Source organism: Rattus norvegicus, chromosome 4 (genome assembly GCF_036323735.1).
Source record: "Rattus norvegicus strain BN/NHsdMcwi chromosome 4, GRCr8, whole genome shotgun sequence".
Classification (NCBI taxonomy): domain Eukaryota; kingdom Metazoa; phylum Chordata; class Mammalia; order Rodentia; family Muridae; genus Rattus; species Rattus norvegicus.
The window spans coordinates 141,236,937-141,254,884 of NC_086022.1; the positions used below are offsets into that span (position 1 = coordinate 141,236,937).

Below are 17,948 nucleotides of genomic sequence, written 5' to 3' on the forward strand. Positions count from 1 at the left end.
ACTTGAAGTCTGTGATGGCTATTCTTGGTTGTCAACTTGACTACATCTGAAATTTACTGAAACCTGCAGAGGATTTTTACTAATTAAATCATTTGAAATGGGAAGACTCTTAATCTGGATCTTTAGAGGTAGAAAGATAAACCTTAATCTGGATCTTTTGAGGTGGAAAGAGGTCCCAACATCTACTTGTAGCCTATATAAATGACATAGAAGAAGGAAGCTTCTGCTTGCTGTCTCTATAGTTGGGAAGTACATTTTTTTCACTGTTAGTAGATCCTACTTCTTTGGAATTCTGTTATCCTGAAGACCAGCTGGTGTATACAGACATCCAGCCTAATGACCTGAATAAGTACTAGACCTTCCACTGCTGGATTAATAGTCTGTAAGTAATTACACACACACACACACACACACACACACACACACACACGTAACGTATGTGTGTATGTATATATGTGTATGTGTATGTATATATGTATATATGTATATGTATGTGTATGTGTATGTATATATGTGTAGGTGTAGATATATATGTGCATATGAATATATGTGTGTACACATATAAGTATATACACACATATTATATATAATGGTAGACACACACACACATATATATGTCTAGATGGCTTTTATTACATATTGTCTTCTAATTGATGATTAGTAGTCTTGACCGTGGTTTGTGTCTGAAATAGTAACCTTACACAGACCCTTACACACTGTACTCTGTACCATACTTATCTCAGAGTATAAAGCACAAACTCAGAGAGAATTCTTCCTGGGCTGTTTCTGTACTGAATGCCAATTCTTCTGACTATGGAGTTTCCATTTCCTTTAAGGTTGGTTTGTAGTAAGAGATCATAGTAAATATCTTTTGGGAAAGAGAGAGTTTTGGATCTTCAGAGATCCTCATAGCATCCCGATAGTTCAATTGCACATTAGATGCATAAAAGTTTCTTTTAATTAAATAGCCTCAGAGTTCTTGATCTTGCTTTTGTAGACACTTCAATCGAAATACAAGCATTTTCTTTCAAGTGGAATTTTATGTTCTAATTGTTTTTCTAGTACATAAAAAGATATTTGGGGAGTTAAGTTATTTGATGTATGATTATGTACTGAAAAATTACCTTTTTTCAAAATCGTTTTTTAGTGTACTCTGTGTGTGTTGACAAGTTATATAGTCACAAGCTATGTCATCCCTAGGACAGTGCTTTCCTTTCCCTCCCTCTAATTTTTTTCCTGTTCTTTTGTAGTAAACTCCCTTTCTATGTTCAGTCCTGACTAACAAACGGTTCGTTTCTGTCTCCAACCTTCTCGTTTTTATGTGCCGTGTGAATAGAATCGTGTGTAGCCTCCTGGATCCGGTTATTGTTTTTAACGAAATCACAAAAGCTCAATTTTCCCAACAAATACCCAGGAGCTAGATGCTGGGGTCAAAGCCTGCTAGCTCAGAGGCAGAGAAAGTACTCAACTGACCTTCTTTCTCAGTGGAAGTCCTCAAGGGAAAAAGAAGTTCTTTCCCTCTCTCTCTCTCTCTCTCTCTCTCTCTCTCTCTCTCTCTCTCTCTCTCTCTCTCTGTCTCAAAAACCCCTCCAACTGAATGCCCCTCCTTTGTACTTCCTGTGCGGCTCTCTATTCATCCTTCTGAGTTCCTCTTACTCTCTATGGTTTATCCTATGTTCACTCCATGTCAACTGGTTGCTTGCTGGGCCTCTTGACCTATGGTTCACCTATGTATTAATGTTTTTAACAATGAACAGAAAACTCTTGGATTAAAGGTGTGAGCTAAGGCTGAGCCATTCCGCAGCTAGAAACAAGTTTTTTTTTCTAGTATATAGCACAATCTCACAGTTCACGGTGTGATTAAATATCCTGCAGTAAGCTGTCTTCATTTAAGAGTGGAATGTGCTGCTGGGGGTATTGGTAGAATGTTCTTCATTGCCAAGTATGATTTCATTAAGGACATACTGAAGTTTGCCTGTTTATTTATATGTTGGAAGAAATTTGGGATACTTAGTTTGGGATATTATATATAAAACTATAACCATTGAAAAATTCTTTGAATTGTGAACAGATTTTTCACATCTTAGTATTGGGGGGGGGGTTATAAGTTATCTTACAATACTAAGCTTTTTTCCAAAGTAGTAAACAAATTGTTTTCTTCAACAATGCATGAGAATTTTGCTCATTTCAAATCCTTACCAATACATGATAATGCCAAGTTTTTCAATTTTAAACATCATGCACATTTTTAACAGTGACTCTGTATGATTGTTATTTCCCTAGAAATTTGATGATATTGAATATCTGTACACATTAACTATATATTTAGTTCTACATATTTATTTATAAATAAACTGTGGATGTTTTCATTGTATACATTTTGCTGCTAGAATGTAACATCATATTTATATAGTTAGCTTGTATCCTGAGACCTAACATATTACTTGTGATTTTAGATTTTTTTGTTGTTCTTTTCTATGATTTCTTTTTTTTTCATTTTACATAAGTAATAAAACATGAAAGACCTTGTATTAGTCCCCCCACCCTTTTGTTGTTGTTGTTGTTGTTGTTGTTGTTGTTGTTGTTGTTGTTGTTGTGATAAAACATACTGAGCAGTATTAGGTCCAAAGAAGATTCTAATTCCCCAAACTCCAAAAGGCAGTCCCAACATTCAGAAATGCTATCAACCTAAACTATAGGAAGATTTCTGGTGGTGAGATAAAAACCTGCATTCCTCAGAAACTTGTGAGGTCAGTCTTTCCATACCAAAAAAACTATCACTGGGAGAAGGGACAAATGAATACATATGGTGCCTATTAGCATTAACAAAACAAATGCTGGCCTCCAGGCTCCCAAAAGGATTCCAGTCTTCCTTCCTCACTTCAGAGACCATGACAGTCTAGCATCCTACCCCTGCTCATCTTCTCTGGAATTTTCGCTTTCAGATCTGTGATCTACTTACAGTCAGTTTTTTTTTTGTGTGTGCAAAATGAGAGGTAAGCATCTAGTTTCATTTTTTTCTACTTATGATATCCACTTTCCTCAGCACTGTTTGTTAAAGAGCCTGTCTTTTCTCCTGTGAGTATTACCAACACTTTTGTTAAAAACAATGCATTTGTAGCTGTGATTGTTCATGTTTGGGTCTTCCATTTTGTTCTACATTCTAGATTTGTGAAGAAAAAAAAAAAGAAGGAAAGGAAAGGGCCATATGGAACTAACCTAAAATTAGGGCTCTAGAAGTCCGGCAGCAGCTGGCCTATCATAGCTGCTTGCCACGGACTCTACCCATGTTCCCAACAACTGCCCCCTGATATTTAAGATAGAAATTCCCAACTACCCAGTGAAATCATGACTCAATAAGCTGTAATTTTACAATTAGGTTTATATGTTAAATTCTCAATCCACAATACATCCACACAATAAACTCACAACCAAATGATAAAGATATAAACTTCCCACCTAGATAAGATAAATTGACCTATAGAAATCCAGCTCGTAAAAAATATTCATAACAACCTGTATCTATGTAGAGATGTATGGTGAAGATCATTTACATCTGCCTCCATGTTGCCTCCAATGACAAGCCTCATTTTATCTTATGTCTGCCTTCACCTACATAATGACATCAACCTACAATTGCTCCTGGTATGTTGGAGGAGAAAGTTTATTATAGATATATGGAAGAGCACAGCTAGAGTAAAGACATCTGGGATAGTCCAGAGTGGTTAGACCATTGAGCCATGTGGGGAGAGCAGGAGGCAAAAGGTGAGGAGATCAAAGGAACCAGGTCCAGCATCCAGGAGGCCAAACATACAAAAAAGGGAGGATAGCCAAAATATCTAGATTATATAGGGAAGGACAGCCCAGTCCCTGGAGAATTCTGGTATGTCAGCCACACCCTTAACAAGTGGAAATGAGGGGTGCTGGGAGAACCTAGAGGACAAGTCCAGTTTCATAGTTAAATGGGCACCTTATCCTTTGTCCCAGGTTTAAACTTACTAAACGTCTATTTTTGAACTAGTATCCTGCTGTTTTCATAACTGCCTTTGAGGTGTAACTTAAGTCAGGTGTGGAATGCCTCCAGCATCGTTCCTCTTGCTGAAGTTTCCTTTAGCTGTCTCAGTTTTGTGTGTTTTCAAACACATTTTCACTTTGTTTTACCTATGTCTGTGAATGTTGACATTTTGATGGGGTTTGCATTATTTTTAGTAAAATGGCCATTTTTCACAAAGTTCATTCTATCAACCCGAAAAGCTTGGAGGTCTTTCCATCTTGTGTTTTCTTCCATTTCTTTCTTGAGTGTTTTAAAGATTTCATCATATTGTCATTCTCTTCCTAGGTTAGTTTTAGTCTAGGTACTTTTAGAGACCATTTTGAATGATATTGTTTTCATGATGTCTTCTCTGTGTTCATTATTGGCATATACAGACATGGTTTTTTTGTTTTTTTTTTTTTTGTTTTTTTTAATGTTAATTCAATACTCTTCCATTGTGCTGCAAGAATTTATTAGTTGCAAGAGTTTCCTAATGGGATTTTTAAGGTCTTTTGTATATAATCATAGCACTGATTTCTCCCTATCGTATGGCAAGACAATTATAATTTCCTCTATATTGTTGAGCTCGAGTATTTTTCTTTCTGTTACTAACGGGAAATTAACATGATAGAAATCAATGCTTATACTTGAATAGTTGTTAAGCTCCAAATATTAAGGGAAGCATGATCCAAATTCTCCCTAATCTGATGTGAGCTGTTGATATTTACCCGGCTGTCTTTTACTTTACTGTGGAAGTCCTTTTTCATTTTAATTTTCTGAGTGAATGTATAAAAATTGAAGAAATAAAGTTTCATAGTTTCATAGATATGAAAAACAAAGTTGTGTAAACAAGGTTTTGAGAAATACATCTGGTCAGGATGCCTATGACAAACTTGTGACCTTTCTGAGAGATACATCTGACATCACGATGCCCAGTGATATGATAAAGTTTTGGTGATCAAGATTCTGACTATGCTAATTAGGACAAGATGAAACAAAACAAACAAAAAAACCAACTGTTCTCAGAAAGACCCCCCTACCCCTCCCTGTGGTAAATTCCGAAAACTACAAGATGTCATCCTGACCCTGCCTGAACACCCAGTTCACCCCTCCCCGCCTTCTAATGGATGTGGCAACTTAGCCCTTTCCCAGTGATTCACCAAGGTCAGGTGAGGAAAAGTGACAAACTGAGCCAAGAACAGCCCCTTGAGCAGGTCAGCCAATACCTGACCAGATCCTTTGTCCTGTTTACCACCAATGAGAATAGGCCAGCTAACCCTGTTGCTGAAGTCTGCCCTCTGTAACGAATAAAAGTTGTGTGCTTTTTGGGTTCTGGGTTGCCTCTCTCTGCAAGGATGAGCAACCCCATGTATGTGGATTAAAAACCTTATGCCCTCATGCTATTGCAGCAGTCACTTTGTCAATCTGTGCTCCTGAGGTAAGGCCACTATGGGGTCTTACAACAAAATACAAGAGCTCTTTTATGTCTCTAGGGAGACTTAATGGCTCTTCTTTTAGCACCTGTTGGTATGATGAGTTACCTCAACTGGTTTCTGAACTTTTTTTTAACTTGGATATTATTTAATTTACATTTTAAATGTTATTCCCTTTCCCAGTTTCCTGGACAAAAGCTTCCTATCCCATCCACCTCCCCTTCTATAAAGGTGTTCCCTTACCCATAAATCCCCCTTTCCTGTCCTCTCCCCTCAACATTCCCCAACTTGGCAGGACTAAGGGCTTCTCCTTCCATTGGTGCTCAACAAGGCCATCCTCTGCTACAAGTGCAGTTGGAGCCATGGGTCAGTCCATGCATAGTTTTTGGGTAGTGGTTTAGTCCCTGGGAGCTCTGGTATTGTTGTTCTTAAGGAGTTGCAAGACTCTTCAACTCTTTCAATCCTTTCTCTAATTCCTCCAACGTGGGTTCTGTTCTCAGTTCAGCAATTCGCTGCTAGCATTTACCGCTAGCATTCGCCTCTAGCATTTGCCTCTGTATTTAACATGCTCTGGCTGTGTCTCTCAGGAGACATCTATATTCAGTTCCTGTCAGCATGCCCTTCTTAGCTTCATCAATCTTATCTAGCCTGAGTGGCTGTATATATACGGGGGCACATGTGGGGCAGGTTCCTTCAGTCTCTGCTCCAAACTTTGCCTTCATATCCCCTCCTATGGAAGTTTTTGTTCCCTCTTTTAAGGAGTAAAGTATATGTGTTTTGGTCATCCTTCTTCTTGAGCTTCATGTGGTCTGTGGATTGTATCTTGGGTAATTTGAGCTTTTGTATACAAAATATCCACTTATGAGGGAGTATATACCATGTGGGTTTTTCTGTGATTGGGTTAGCTCACTCAGGATGATATTTTCCAGTTCCAACCATTTGCCTATGAACTTCATAAAGGCATTGTTTTTGATAGCTGAGTAATATTCCATTGTGTAGATGTACCACATTTTCTGTATCCATTCCTCTGTTGAAGGGCATCTGGGTTCTTTCCAGCTTCTGGCTATTATAAATAAGGCTGCTATGAACATAGTGGAGCATGTCTCTTTGTTTTATGTTGGAGCATCATTTGGGTATATGCCCAGGTAAGGTATAGCTGGGTCTTCAGGTAATGCAATGTCAGAGCCTCCTGGGTCCCCTGCAATGTTTCACCCCCCTTGTCAGACCCTTCTGGGTCTCCTGCAGGGTTTGACCCCTGCTCAGCCCTGCTGATGCATGTGGAAGCCTTTTGTTCCTAACAACGGAGTAGTTGGGCCTGGTACCAACACACCTGGGCAATGGTCAATTCATTCCTACCTTTTGTCGTCTCGGTCTTTGTCTTTGAGATTTAGGCTGGTCTTCCTGGATTTCTCCCTAGTTAAATCAGGGCATGTAGTCGGTCTTTTGTTACCGAAGTCCCAAGTCAGGGTTTCCCACTGTGCTTCCCAGATATTTTCTACCTGGTGAACTTGGGATATATAATTGGTGAATAAAGCTACAGGAGCAGGAGCCCCTTCCTCTTTTGGCTTGACACGAATAACCGTGTGTGTGTGTGTGTGTGTGTGTGTGTGTGTGTGTGTGTGTGTGTGTGTTTCTTTAATCCCGAAGGCTTTCGCCTGTTTCTCGGTACCATGTTGGTGGGGGCATCGACAGTGCAATGTCCAAATTTTCTGAGGAACCTCCAGACTGATTTCCAGAGTGGTTGTACCAGTTTGTAATCCCACCAAGAGTGGAGGAGTGTTCCTCTTTCTCCATACCCTGGCCAGCATCTTCTGTGGACTGAGTTTTTGATCTTAGCCATTCTGACTGGTGTGAGGTGGAATCTCAGGGTTGTTTTGATTTGTATTTCCCTGATGACTAGGGATGTTGAGCATTTCTTTAGGTACTTCTCAGCCATTCGATATTCCTCCGCTGAGAATTCTTTGCCTAGATCTGTACCCCATTTTTCAATAGGTTTATTTGGCTCTCTGGAGTCTAACTTCTTGAGTTCTTTGTATTTTTTGGATATTAGCCCTCTATTAGGTGTAGGATTGGTAAAGATCTTTTCCCAATCTGTTGGTTGCTGTTTTATCCTAATGACAGTGTCCTCTGCCTTACAGAAGCTTTGCAGTTTTATGAGGTCTGATTTGTCAATTCTTGATCTTAGAGCATAAGCCATTGGTGTTTTTTTCAGGAAATTTTCCCCAGTGTCCATGTGATTGAGACTCTTCCTCATTTTTTCTTCTATTAGTTTCAGTGTATCTGGTTTGATGTGGAGGTCCTTGATTCACTTGGACTTAAGCTTTGTACAGGGCGAGAAAAATGGATGAGTTGCAATCTTCTACATGCTAACCTCCAGTTGAACCAGCACCATTTGTTGAAAATGCTATCTTTTTTTCCACTGGATGGTTTTAGGTCCTTTGTCAAAGATCAAGTGACCATAGGTTGTAGGTTCATTTCTGGGTCTTCAATTCTACACCACTGATCTACCTGCCTTTCTCTGTACCAATACTGTACAGTTTTTACCACTATTGTTCTGTAATACTGCTTGAGGTCAGGGATGGTGATTCCCCAAGAAGTTCTTTTATTGTTGAGTATAGTTTTCGCTATTTTGGTTTTTTTTTTTGCCATTCCAAATGAATTGACAATTTGCTCTTTCTAACTCTATGAAGAATTGAGTTGGAATTTTGATGGGGATTGCATTGAATCTGTAGATTGCTTTTGGCAAAATGACCATTTTTAGTATATTAATCCTGCCAGTTCATGAAAAATATGGACCTGGACCGCTTCACAAATTTGTATCATCCTTGCGCAGGGGCCATGCTAATCTTTTCTGTATAGTTCCAATTTTAGTGTATGTGCTGCCAAAGCGAGCACTGGTTTCTGAACAATAAGTCCAACTGGTATTTCTTAGATTCACTCCTAAATAATATTAAGAACAAATCCTCTGTATGTTGTGCAATTCGGTTTGCTAATATTTTATTTTTGTTATTTGTTGATATTAGTTGGAGATTGTTAAACATTTTAAGTTATATCCGTACAGTTATCTCTTTTTGTAGAATTTACCCAAATATCCACTTAAGTGTGCTGGGCCAAGGGATCTGAACTTAGTTTCCTTTCAGGCTTTGGACTTTGTCTCATCAGAGTTGGACAAGCAGTCTGTCGTTTCAAAAATTAAGACACCCATGTCCCCTGAAGACAGGGTAATAGGAAACAGAAATACTATGGCGTATGCACGTTTTTTTCAAGGAAAACTAGGAAGATTAAATCACAGGTCTGTTTTTCCATTCTCTGCCAGTCTCTCCACTCTGCATAGCACTGAATAAAATTCAAGTTCTTCACGTTGTACGCAAAGCTGTTAACTGCTTGGATGAAGCGTTTTGACTGTGTCTCAAGTACCAAGAGAGGATCTTTGCTCCTTTTCTCTCCTTAAAACCTGGGGGGGGGGGGGGGGGGAGGTATGGAAACGCAGCCTCTCTTTCACGCAGGCGCAGGAGGATCTGGCGCCACTTAGTAAAACCGAGCCCTGTCCGGAGGAAGTGGGCGGGACCCGTAGTGCCGCTTCATTCGCTGCGGCTCTTTAGTGCGTGTAGACGTCACTGTGCCGCGACCCGGAAGTGCGCGTGCGGCCGGGACAGCGGACGGGTAAGCCTGTCCTCAGAATAGGAACGCCACGTTTCTAAGGCACCTTTCGACCCCGCTGTGCAGCGTGCGTCCTAACGCGCCCTTGGGAGATGGCGGGAGGTGGAGGCTGCTCCCCAATCTAGGTGATGCCCGGTCTCTCTTCTTTGAACCGTGGGCGGCGGTCGTATCTCAGGGCCGTTTCCCCGCGGTTTTCAAGAGTTAGAGAAAGCAGGTGGTTCAGACCTGCCTGAGGGTAGCTGTCCTCGCGGCGCCATACTTTCCTTGGGGTCCTTTAAGAGCTTCCACCTCTTGGAGATCGAGCAGAAGGCGAGAACTGACGAGGCAACCCCGCAAAGTTCCACACCGGGGGGCAGTAACCTAAAGGCAGACGTTGGGTAGGGGAGGAGGGTGATGAGCACATGTAACTGATGTGTTCTGGAAACCTGCTCTTCCTGCCAATCCAGTATTTTATTTTCTGGCACTCAAGCCCCTCCTTCCGATATAGTAAACGTAGTAAGAGTACTTGGATAGCTGCCATCGAAGTGGTGTAGTGTTCCTTAAAGGATCACTTTGATATTTTTGTACGCAGAGATGAGCTTGCTAGTTGAGCTGCCTGACAGCATTTGTTTGCCCTCCTTTTGGAGTTTAATTAGCATCCCCGTGTGTTTGCATTGTAGATGTGTGGTTGGTGATTTGTCTCCCGATGCAGAGCCTCTTGTACCCTTGGCACAGGCAGGTCCTGAGCTGTAGTTGGAGTAGATTGTGCCTTCTAAAGCGATACCTATTTACAATGAAGTTGCAGTCTCCAGAATTCCAGTCACTTTTCACAGAAGGATTGAAGAGCCTGACAGGTGAGACGTTAAGGTTGCCTTCCGGGGTTTGGAATTGTATACCACAGAAAATTAAAGGCAGATACTTTTCTGCCAACATTGAGATATTTTTGTGGCACCAATGAAAGAAAGACTTACGATATATTGAAAACAGTGGGAAGTTGACTGTAGCGTGAAGCACGACTTTTCTGTGTCCCCTCAAAAATTCCGCTTACCATACATTATGTAATGAGATCCAACACCTTTAGATATGTGTTCTCCTGAATGGAAGAGGAAACACATGCTTAGAAAGTGAAGTGTCTATCTATTTGTCTGTTTCCCTAATAACTCATTGAAGGACTTGGATTTTAAATTACAGAGTCTGTCATACAGTTTGTTAACATAGAAGCTGTTTTCCTTTGTGTAATTGCTCTCTGAGAGAACAGAAGGAAATAGAAAAAAATTTCCCTCTATTTCTGTATATGCACCTATAAAGCTTGTCTGTGAAGCAAACCGAAAATTGCTGCTGTCACCGTTTGGTCAGCATTTGGTTTTTATGTGGTCAAATGATGTTGAAGCAGCCTACAGCTGCAATTTAAAGCCTGCTGGTATGTCAAAAATGGCTTCCAGAAATATATTGTGTGGTTGTGTCAGAGACTTACATGCACTTGAGTTGCCTTTTTATTACTGGGGTGAGCAGGGTGCACGTTCTGTGTTGAGCTCAGGAGACTATTTGTAGGGGTCAGTAGTCTCCACTGAATGTGTGTTCCAGGAATGCAACTCAGGTTATCAGCCTTGGTGACAAGGACTCAGACATCTCCTAGGCCCTTGAAGTACTTTTAAAACAAATGCTGGGATTCCAGTGCCCCTTAGAAGGATGAACAACTATTAACTTCGGTTTTGCTCCATAAATTAGTTATGTTGAAAAAACTAGGGGAAAACATTGCTTTAGGACTAGGCTACTCCCAAGACTACTTTTCTGCTCTTGAAATGAGATAATGGTATTTTAGGTACCTAGTGAGGAGAACATTTAAGTTCTTTAGATGAAGTAGAGGGTTTCTATGCAAGGTTATGATGCCGTTTACACTGTGTTTTAATCAGGGTGGAAAATGCCAGAAATTCTCTGTCCAATAGAAAACTAAAAAGTAATGACTGAAATTAATAGTGTATGTAGAATATATCTAACACATATAACATGTCCATCAGACTGACAAATTTCAAATGCTGAGTAACCATAAGTGGTTGGCAGTGCCTAAACCCTACAGATATAACAGTTCCAATTTGGGCTAATTAAACCTGTTACTTTTTTCATATCTTCTCCCAGCCCCTAGTTTTCCCAGTCTCTGTTGCCTCCCCTTTAGAAACAATACTTAAGATGTTAAATATTATAGTTTCTTGAATATTTTTTAAAGATATTTTCCTTTTTTGAAAGTTTCATACAATTTGATCAGAATGAAACTAATTCTTAGTTTTTTCTCCCAAGTTCCTTTTTTAAAAATAACCCATCAGTTCCAATTTGTGCTGCCCATGTATTTATCTTACCAGGAGCCATACGTTTAAACACTATCTCACTGTTTTCTGTAAGTAGTTGATGTTACTGGACAGGAAGTTTGACCACTAGCCAGTGAGCAGGATTGAACAAGGCTGCCTAGAGTGAAGTACTCAAGGCCAACAGAGTTGGAAGTGAACTGCAGGGAGAGTTTGTTGTAGGTAAAGTGCGAAGCAAAGATCAGAGAGAGGAGACAGAAGTTGGATATGGGAGCGTTTGTTTACTGTGCTGGAGAACTCAGACATTGCAGTGATAATCTGTGGGAGAAGTACTTGGCGCGTGTTTACTCTGGGGCTTTAGAGTAAGCCAGCCATGGAGGCTGGAGTTAAGGGGCCAGTGGCTTGGTGCTGGAGCAAGGAGGTAAATGAAGACACCGAGAGCTCTGGATCAGAATAAGCAGAGGGGAGCAGACTGCTCTAGGAATTAAAGGTTTGCACAGCTTTTCTGTTGTTTGGGACATGAATGTCTTCATTAATCTTATGAACTTTGGAGATATAATTTTTACATTTTAAAGACTCTTAACTGGGGAATGGGTTGTGAGACTTGATTGGGAATTGAGGGGACGTGAACCCTTATTGTAGAGAGCTTATGGAAGTGTTACCTTGTACCAGAGCCCTTGTTTACCTAAGGCAAGAATGCTTAGTCAAGCCATTTTAGAAAATCTACAGAGGGAGGCAGTTTGATTAGAGTAGGTGGAAGAGTAGGATTCAACAACACACGTTGAGGATTATATTGTGAGTTGTGATTAGGGAAGGGTTAGGCTGAATGCATGATCCCCAAGGATACACCAAGCTGCTTCTCGCAGGAAAAGACGAATGCTGCCTACACCGGCCCACAGGAAGGCTTTGGAACTGACTTTACAACATTGGGACCTAGATTAGTTTGTTTTGAAAAGAATTTCGGAAGTGGAATCTGCATTATGGTTTCAGAAAGTAGAGACTATCTTTGATTACCAACTTATAATCTACAGCTCTCTATTCTAAAGGGCAGCCATTTTAGTGTCCATATCTGAGAAAAACAGATTTAGGTTACCCCAAGTTCATATTTCAACATGGAAGCAGGTTCATGAAGTTTTATAGTTCTATAGAACAGAGAAAGTCATAAGTCAATGCAAGTTTAAAATACACACAATGGGTGTACATCCTCTGATGTATTTTTCATAGCTACAATGAACTGAGGGGAGCTGTTCTATAGGACCAGGTTGCTATCTGATGGCATTCTTAGCTTTTGGATTGATAGAAGCTATTTGCTTTGTAGGCTGTCTTGAGCTTGTAGCTGGATGGTGAGAACTCAGATTAAAACTGAATAGAAAGCCAGGGTAATCCTTCATGAACTGTGCAAGGCATGCTTTGGATACTGTTCCCACTGTACATAGAACAAGTACATGTTGGTTTCAAATAATACATAATTTGATTTTTTTAAAGATTTATTTATTTATTATATATAAGTACACTGTAGCTATCTTCAGACACACCAGAAGAGGGCATCAGATCTCATTACAGATGGTTGTGAGTCACCATGTGGTTGCTTGGATTTGAACTCAGGACCTCTGAAAGAGCAGTCAGTGCTCTGAGCCACTGAGCCATCTCTCCAGCTCTAAAGTTTGATTTTTTTAAGGTTTCTTTGCTATAATATTTTTCATAGGTCTCCTGCATAAGGGTACTGTGTCTACATTGTCTCAAAGAGAAATAAGAGTTCCATTCTGCAGTATATACACACATACACCATAGAGAAGCATGCGCAATTGTTTTCATTGCTTTTTTTTCTGCTGTGATAATCATACTTACAGTGATGATTCTAAGGCCTCTTGGAATTCTGAACTGTCTTCCCAATAAGAAAGAAATCTCAAAGACCTCTCCTGCAGTTCTAAGGGCCAGTCTACAGAAGGAGAACCATTTCTGGAGATAGGACGTGCTTTCACTCTCACACAGACTGCTCAGTTCAGTGATCTGGATTACTTGTAATATATGACAAGACCTTGTCCTTATATGATTCTTAGTCTTTAATCACACATTGTGCTAAAACAAAACAAAAACCAGAAAATCCTTCTTTCCTCAGAATTATTTGCCAAAGAGAATCATGAATTAAGAATAGCAGGAGGGGCGGTGAGAGATTTACTAAATGGGGTGAAGCCTCAGGATGTGGATTTCGCCACCACTGCCACCCCTACTGAGATGAAGGAGATGTTCCAGGCGGCTGGCATTCGCATGATAAACAACAAAGGCGAGAAGCATGGGACCATCACTGCCAGGGTGAGTGAAGCTGGCCTCACTGGCTGTGCTAGTCTGTGACTATTGAAGTGTAACGTTTTTGTCCAATTTCTAAAAAGTTTAATAGAAATGTGCATGCCACCTACCCTCTGGAATCTTCCATATTCTTCCATTGGAGCTACTTACGTAAGTTTGATACTTTGCTCACTTTTACATTTTCTGAGGAAAAACCAAGTAAGTTCTCTGTTGTAGATTATGTTTTTAATTTGTAGGTTGGAAGATGCTCTTCATTCCTGTGATTTAGCTTCCTTGCCACCCCTTTCTCCACAGCAAGCCCATATAGTTCCCCTTTGCCCATCTTTCTAGGGTATTGATACTGTAGTTTTTAATTCAGGTTCAGAGTTTGCATTTATGATGAGTTATTAATAGTTGCATTCTGGAAATGTATTCAGGCAGGTCTCCTGGGCCATTCCACGGGACATTATTCTTATCGTGGGAAGGACAACTCCAACTGTATAACTCCATAAGACCTTTCCCTGGGCCGCAGTGATGCTGCTGATCCTCTCCACTCTTTCCTTCCCCATAGAATTAAACCAATCTGGGCTTTTTTTAAAAGGAGGGAGTATGATTTACAACAGGACATAAACTTTTTATAGTTGTATCTTAAGTTTCAAAAACGATTGTAAAAAGTTTTAAGTAAATGATATGACATTGCCTAACAACAACTTTCTTAGAATATATCTCCTTTTTAAATGAATGACATTTGATATACATTAAAGTAACTGTAAGAAATGTAGTGTGGTAAATACAGAAACTAGTAAAGAGTTTGTGCTGGCCAGTGTCGTGGCTCAGTAGGGAAAGGCACCTGCTCCCCAATCTGACAACTTGACTTTTGTCCCCAGAACCCCAGTAGTGGAAGGAGACAACAGATTTGGGTACCTTGGCTGTGCCATGCACATGGATACTTAACTAAAAGTTCAGACAATAACAACAAAAACTTGTGTTTAATTATAGCTTCATGAAGAAAATTTTGAGGTTACTACACTCCGGATTGATGTTAGCACTGACGGAAGACATGCGGAGGTAGAGTTCACAACTGACTGGCAGAAGGATGCCGAACGAAGAGACCTCACTATAAACTCCATGTTTCTAGGTAATCTCTTGAGAAGATGGGACAGCTCTGTCTGAGTGCTTCCTTTCTGTGTTAACCTTGTGCTATGAAGATGTTATCCAACATTTAATAAGCTGAACTTACCAGAGTCTGATGGCTGAAGTGAACATCACTAGCTGTAAATGGAGTGTTTTGGTCAGTTTCCATTTTAGTACTATAGTGAAGACTAAGCAAATGTCAGTGCTTAATGAGAGGGGGAGATGAATAGAGGGAGGGAGGGGGGAGGGAGGGAGGGAGAGAGAGAGAGAGAGAGATTGCTTGCTTGAGAGATTTTAATAGGCTCACAGAGTTCAGTGGAACCCAGAGTGAGGGAAATCTGAAAAATTTTTCAAAAACTTGTATTTTGACTTAAGGCTAAAATGTTATTTTTTGAGTTCTGGGTATCTTATTTATATGGTCTGCTTTTTGTTTTTGAATTTTGAATGTGTTCAGGTTATCTTAGAAACTCTTCTCAGTGTCTTGAATGCTGAATTAATATGTTTTGCCATCTTGGTCTGTTGTTTTGTTTTGTTTTTTTTTTCAAAATAGCTTTTGCATATTAGGGAAATTAACCATTAGTATCTTAGTACTGAGATATTTGTAATTTTCCCTTTTTTTTTTTTTTGCCAATAAACTCATTTATATTTTCAAAAAAATTTAAACCTTTTTATTCTTTTTGTAAATTTCACATCATGGACCCCAATCCTACTCATCTCCCCCTCACCTTATATCAGCCCTCCACCCTTGTAACCTCTCAACCAGAGGGGGAAAAACAAAACCTCGTGGAAGCTATACTGTTTCACAGTATACTGTTTTATCCACACTTCACTCCAATGATTCCTTGGTCTGGTACAAGGCCTCTGGCTTGTGCCGCACCATCAATACTGAAACCCCACTGGGACTCCTCTTGGAAATCCTGTTGTTGCCTTGGGTCATGAAAATCTTGCAGCCTTGGTTTTGTAGGACCAGCCTGTTCACATGCTCCAGCAGGTCAGAGATGGGGTAGATGTTTTTACTACTATGTCTGTTCCAGTGATTTAAGAGTTTCTTGTTTCTTAGTGTATGCAGATGTGTGTGTGCAGAGGTTGGGAAAGGCACTGACCATTCTGCTTTACTTCCACCTATTCAGGGTCTCTCCTGGTATTCTTATTTTAGGAATATTAAGTCTTATGTTTAGAAGATCATCTATTGCTGCCTATGTTCTGTGTCTATCTGGTAACTTCCCCTCCATCCTACTTTACAGACGTGTGGTAAATTGATTTTGTTTATTCTTGAAGGTTCTGTCTCTCATTTAGTAGTAATATACTTGAATACTGTTACAACCTAGGTTTTCATTTTTAAGTCTTACTCTTATTGAACTTTACTGCTGTGGTAGTTTTCAGATGATTTTTTCTTCCCACTAAATACTTGCTAATGATGTTTCTTCGCTCTTTTCTGATGAATAGGTTTTGATGGTACACTGTTTGATTACTTTAATGGTTATGCAGATTTAAAGAATAAAAAGGTTCGATTTGTTGGACACGCTAAGCAGAGAATTCAGGAAGATTATCTTCGAATTTTAAGGTATTTCAGGTAAGAACTTATAAATTTCAATAGAAAATTTGTTTTTCGTATCACTTCTTGAGGCACCCTAAGTCTCTGTCTTCAGTGTTGAGTAGCACCCTTTGGCTTTTATTCTGAAGTAAACATAATTAAACCAATCTTTGTGGTATGTTCTGTATAAAAGCTTTAAATCATTAATGCCTTTTTTGTTCATTGATCCTGTGGCTTGAGTCCTTACCACAGCCCAGGTACTGTGCTAGGTGCTCTGATTACAGAGAAATGATTTAAAGTGTCTGCCCTCACAAGCTTAAGAGTCCAGATGCTCTAGAACATACCTGCTGCCTCACCACAAAGTAACACAGAAAAAGAGATGCTATTAGTGAGTGCTACAACAAATCAGAGTATAAAGATACTTAAAAGTTGGATAAACTTGCTAAGTGTGAAATGCATTGATAATTGTGTAGCTGTTAGTGGTTTTAATTTTTGTAGATTTTTAACTGATGCATAAACACTAGCTATACATGTGTATGTACTTACTGTCTTGATAAATTGGAATTGAAGGTAAGCACATCTCTTCCCGTAAAGCTATCATGTTATGACAAAAGCATTCAATCCCCTTCTGAACTTTTTGGTTATCTATAGTCCCTCTACTCTGCAGCAGTGATGAGAATGTCACCGTGTGTCCCTGTCCCTGTCCTCATGAATATATCACCTAACATCCTAGTCCTCGGCTTGTGAGCTTAACCTAGTTTGGTTGCATGTGCATTATGCATTACTTAGCTTTTCGTGTCTTGATTATTTAACTCTTATCTCTAACTTTGTTTATTGTTATCAACGACAGGATATTGCTTCTAGAGTGGTAGATGTGCCTATAGTCCTAACACCGAGGGAGCCTGAGGCAGGAAGGTCAACACCAGCCTTGGCCACACACTGACTTTGAGGCCACTGCACCACATTTGGTGTGTTTCATTTCCTCTCAGTTGACCATCAGTCCATTTTCATTTTTTTGGCCACAGTGAACACAGGAGAGGCAGATCACCCCCGACACTGACCTGACTTCCTTTGGTTTATATTAAACTCTAGGGTGCATCTCTGTTCAGTCTTCAGAGGAGCTTCCCCAGTTTTCACAGTGCTTGTACTAGTTTAGTTCTGGTTAGCTTTGCGAGTGGGCTTCTGTATGAACCCCACTTCTCTTGAACTTGTTAACTTTGATAACAGCTATTCTTATTGGAATAAGATCCTGTAATTTCATGTGCATTTGAGTTTCTTGTATAAATAATGCCTCATCAGATGTACCATTTTAAACATATTTTTTAAGTTAGATCTTGATAGTTTCTTACCAATAACTTTTTTTTTTTAAATCCAAATTCTAAGGGAACTACCCTCCCCCTAAAAAAAAAAAAAAAAAAAAAAAAAAAAAAAACAAACCGTTCCTGGCTAGTAAACACCTAAGAACATTCATTGTCACTGATTGAGAGCTCAGAGCCATGTAGTACAGCATACTTTGTCAATAAGTCCAAGTTTTCTAAACTTGAGTCTATGCACACAGTCTATTTAAACAGGCCAAACATCAAGGCTTA

The 17,948-nt window shown here is 39.7% G+C and overlaps 1 protein-coding gene and 1 non-coding gene across 6 annotated transcripts in view; one reads left to right on the top strand and one right to left on the bottom strand.

Moving 5' to 3' along the window:
• The window catches only part of Trnt1 (tRNA nucleotidyl transferase 1), a 22,764-nt gene continuing 4,816 nt past the window's right edge, over positions 1-17,948 (top strand). The window contains exons 1-5 of one of the 5 annotated variants that reach the window (XM_063286084.1): positions 1-128; positions 9,786-9,959; positions 13,525-13,718; positions 14,691-14,829; positions 16,272-16,398. In XM_063286084.1, coding sequence (XP_063142154.1) covers positions 98-128; positions 9,786-9,959; positions 13,525-13,718; positions 14,691-14,829; positions 16,272-16,398 — 665 coding nt within the window. In that variant the 5' untranslated portion in view covers positions 1-97. Of the gene's footprint in view, positions 129-198; positions 383-8,986; positions 9,252-9,785; positions 9,960-13,524; positions 13,719-14,690; positions 14,830-16,271; positions 16,399-17,948 lie in introns of those variants that run through there. The other 4 variants (XM_039107627.2, XM_008763192.4, NM_001024261.3 and 1 more) reach the window with 4 other exon arrangements.
• Positions 8,251-8,361, bottom strand: LOC120102573 (U6 spliceosomal RNA). Its single transcript, XR_005504209.1, has one exon. It is a non-coding gene; the product is annotated as a U6 spliceosomal RNA (small nuclear RNA).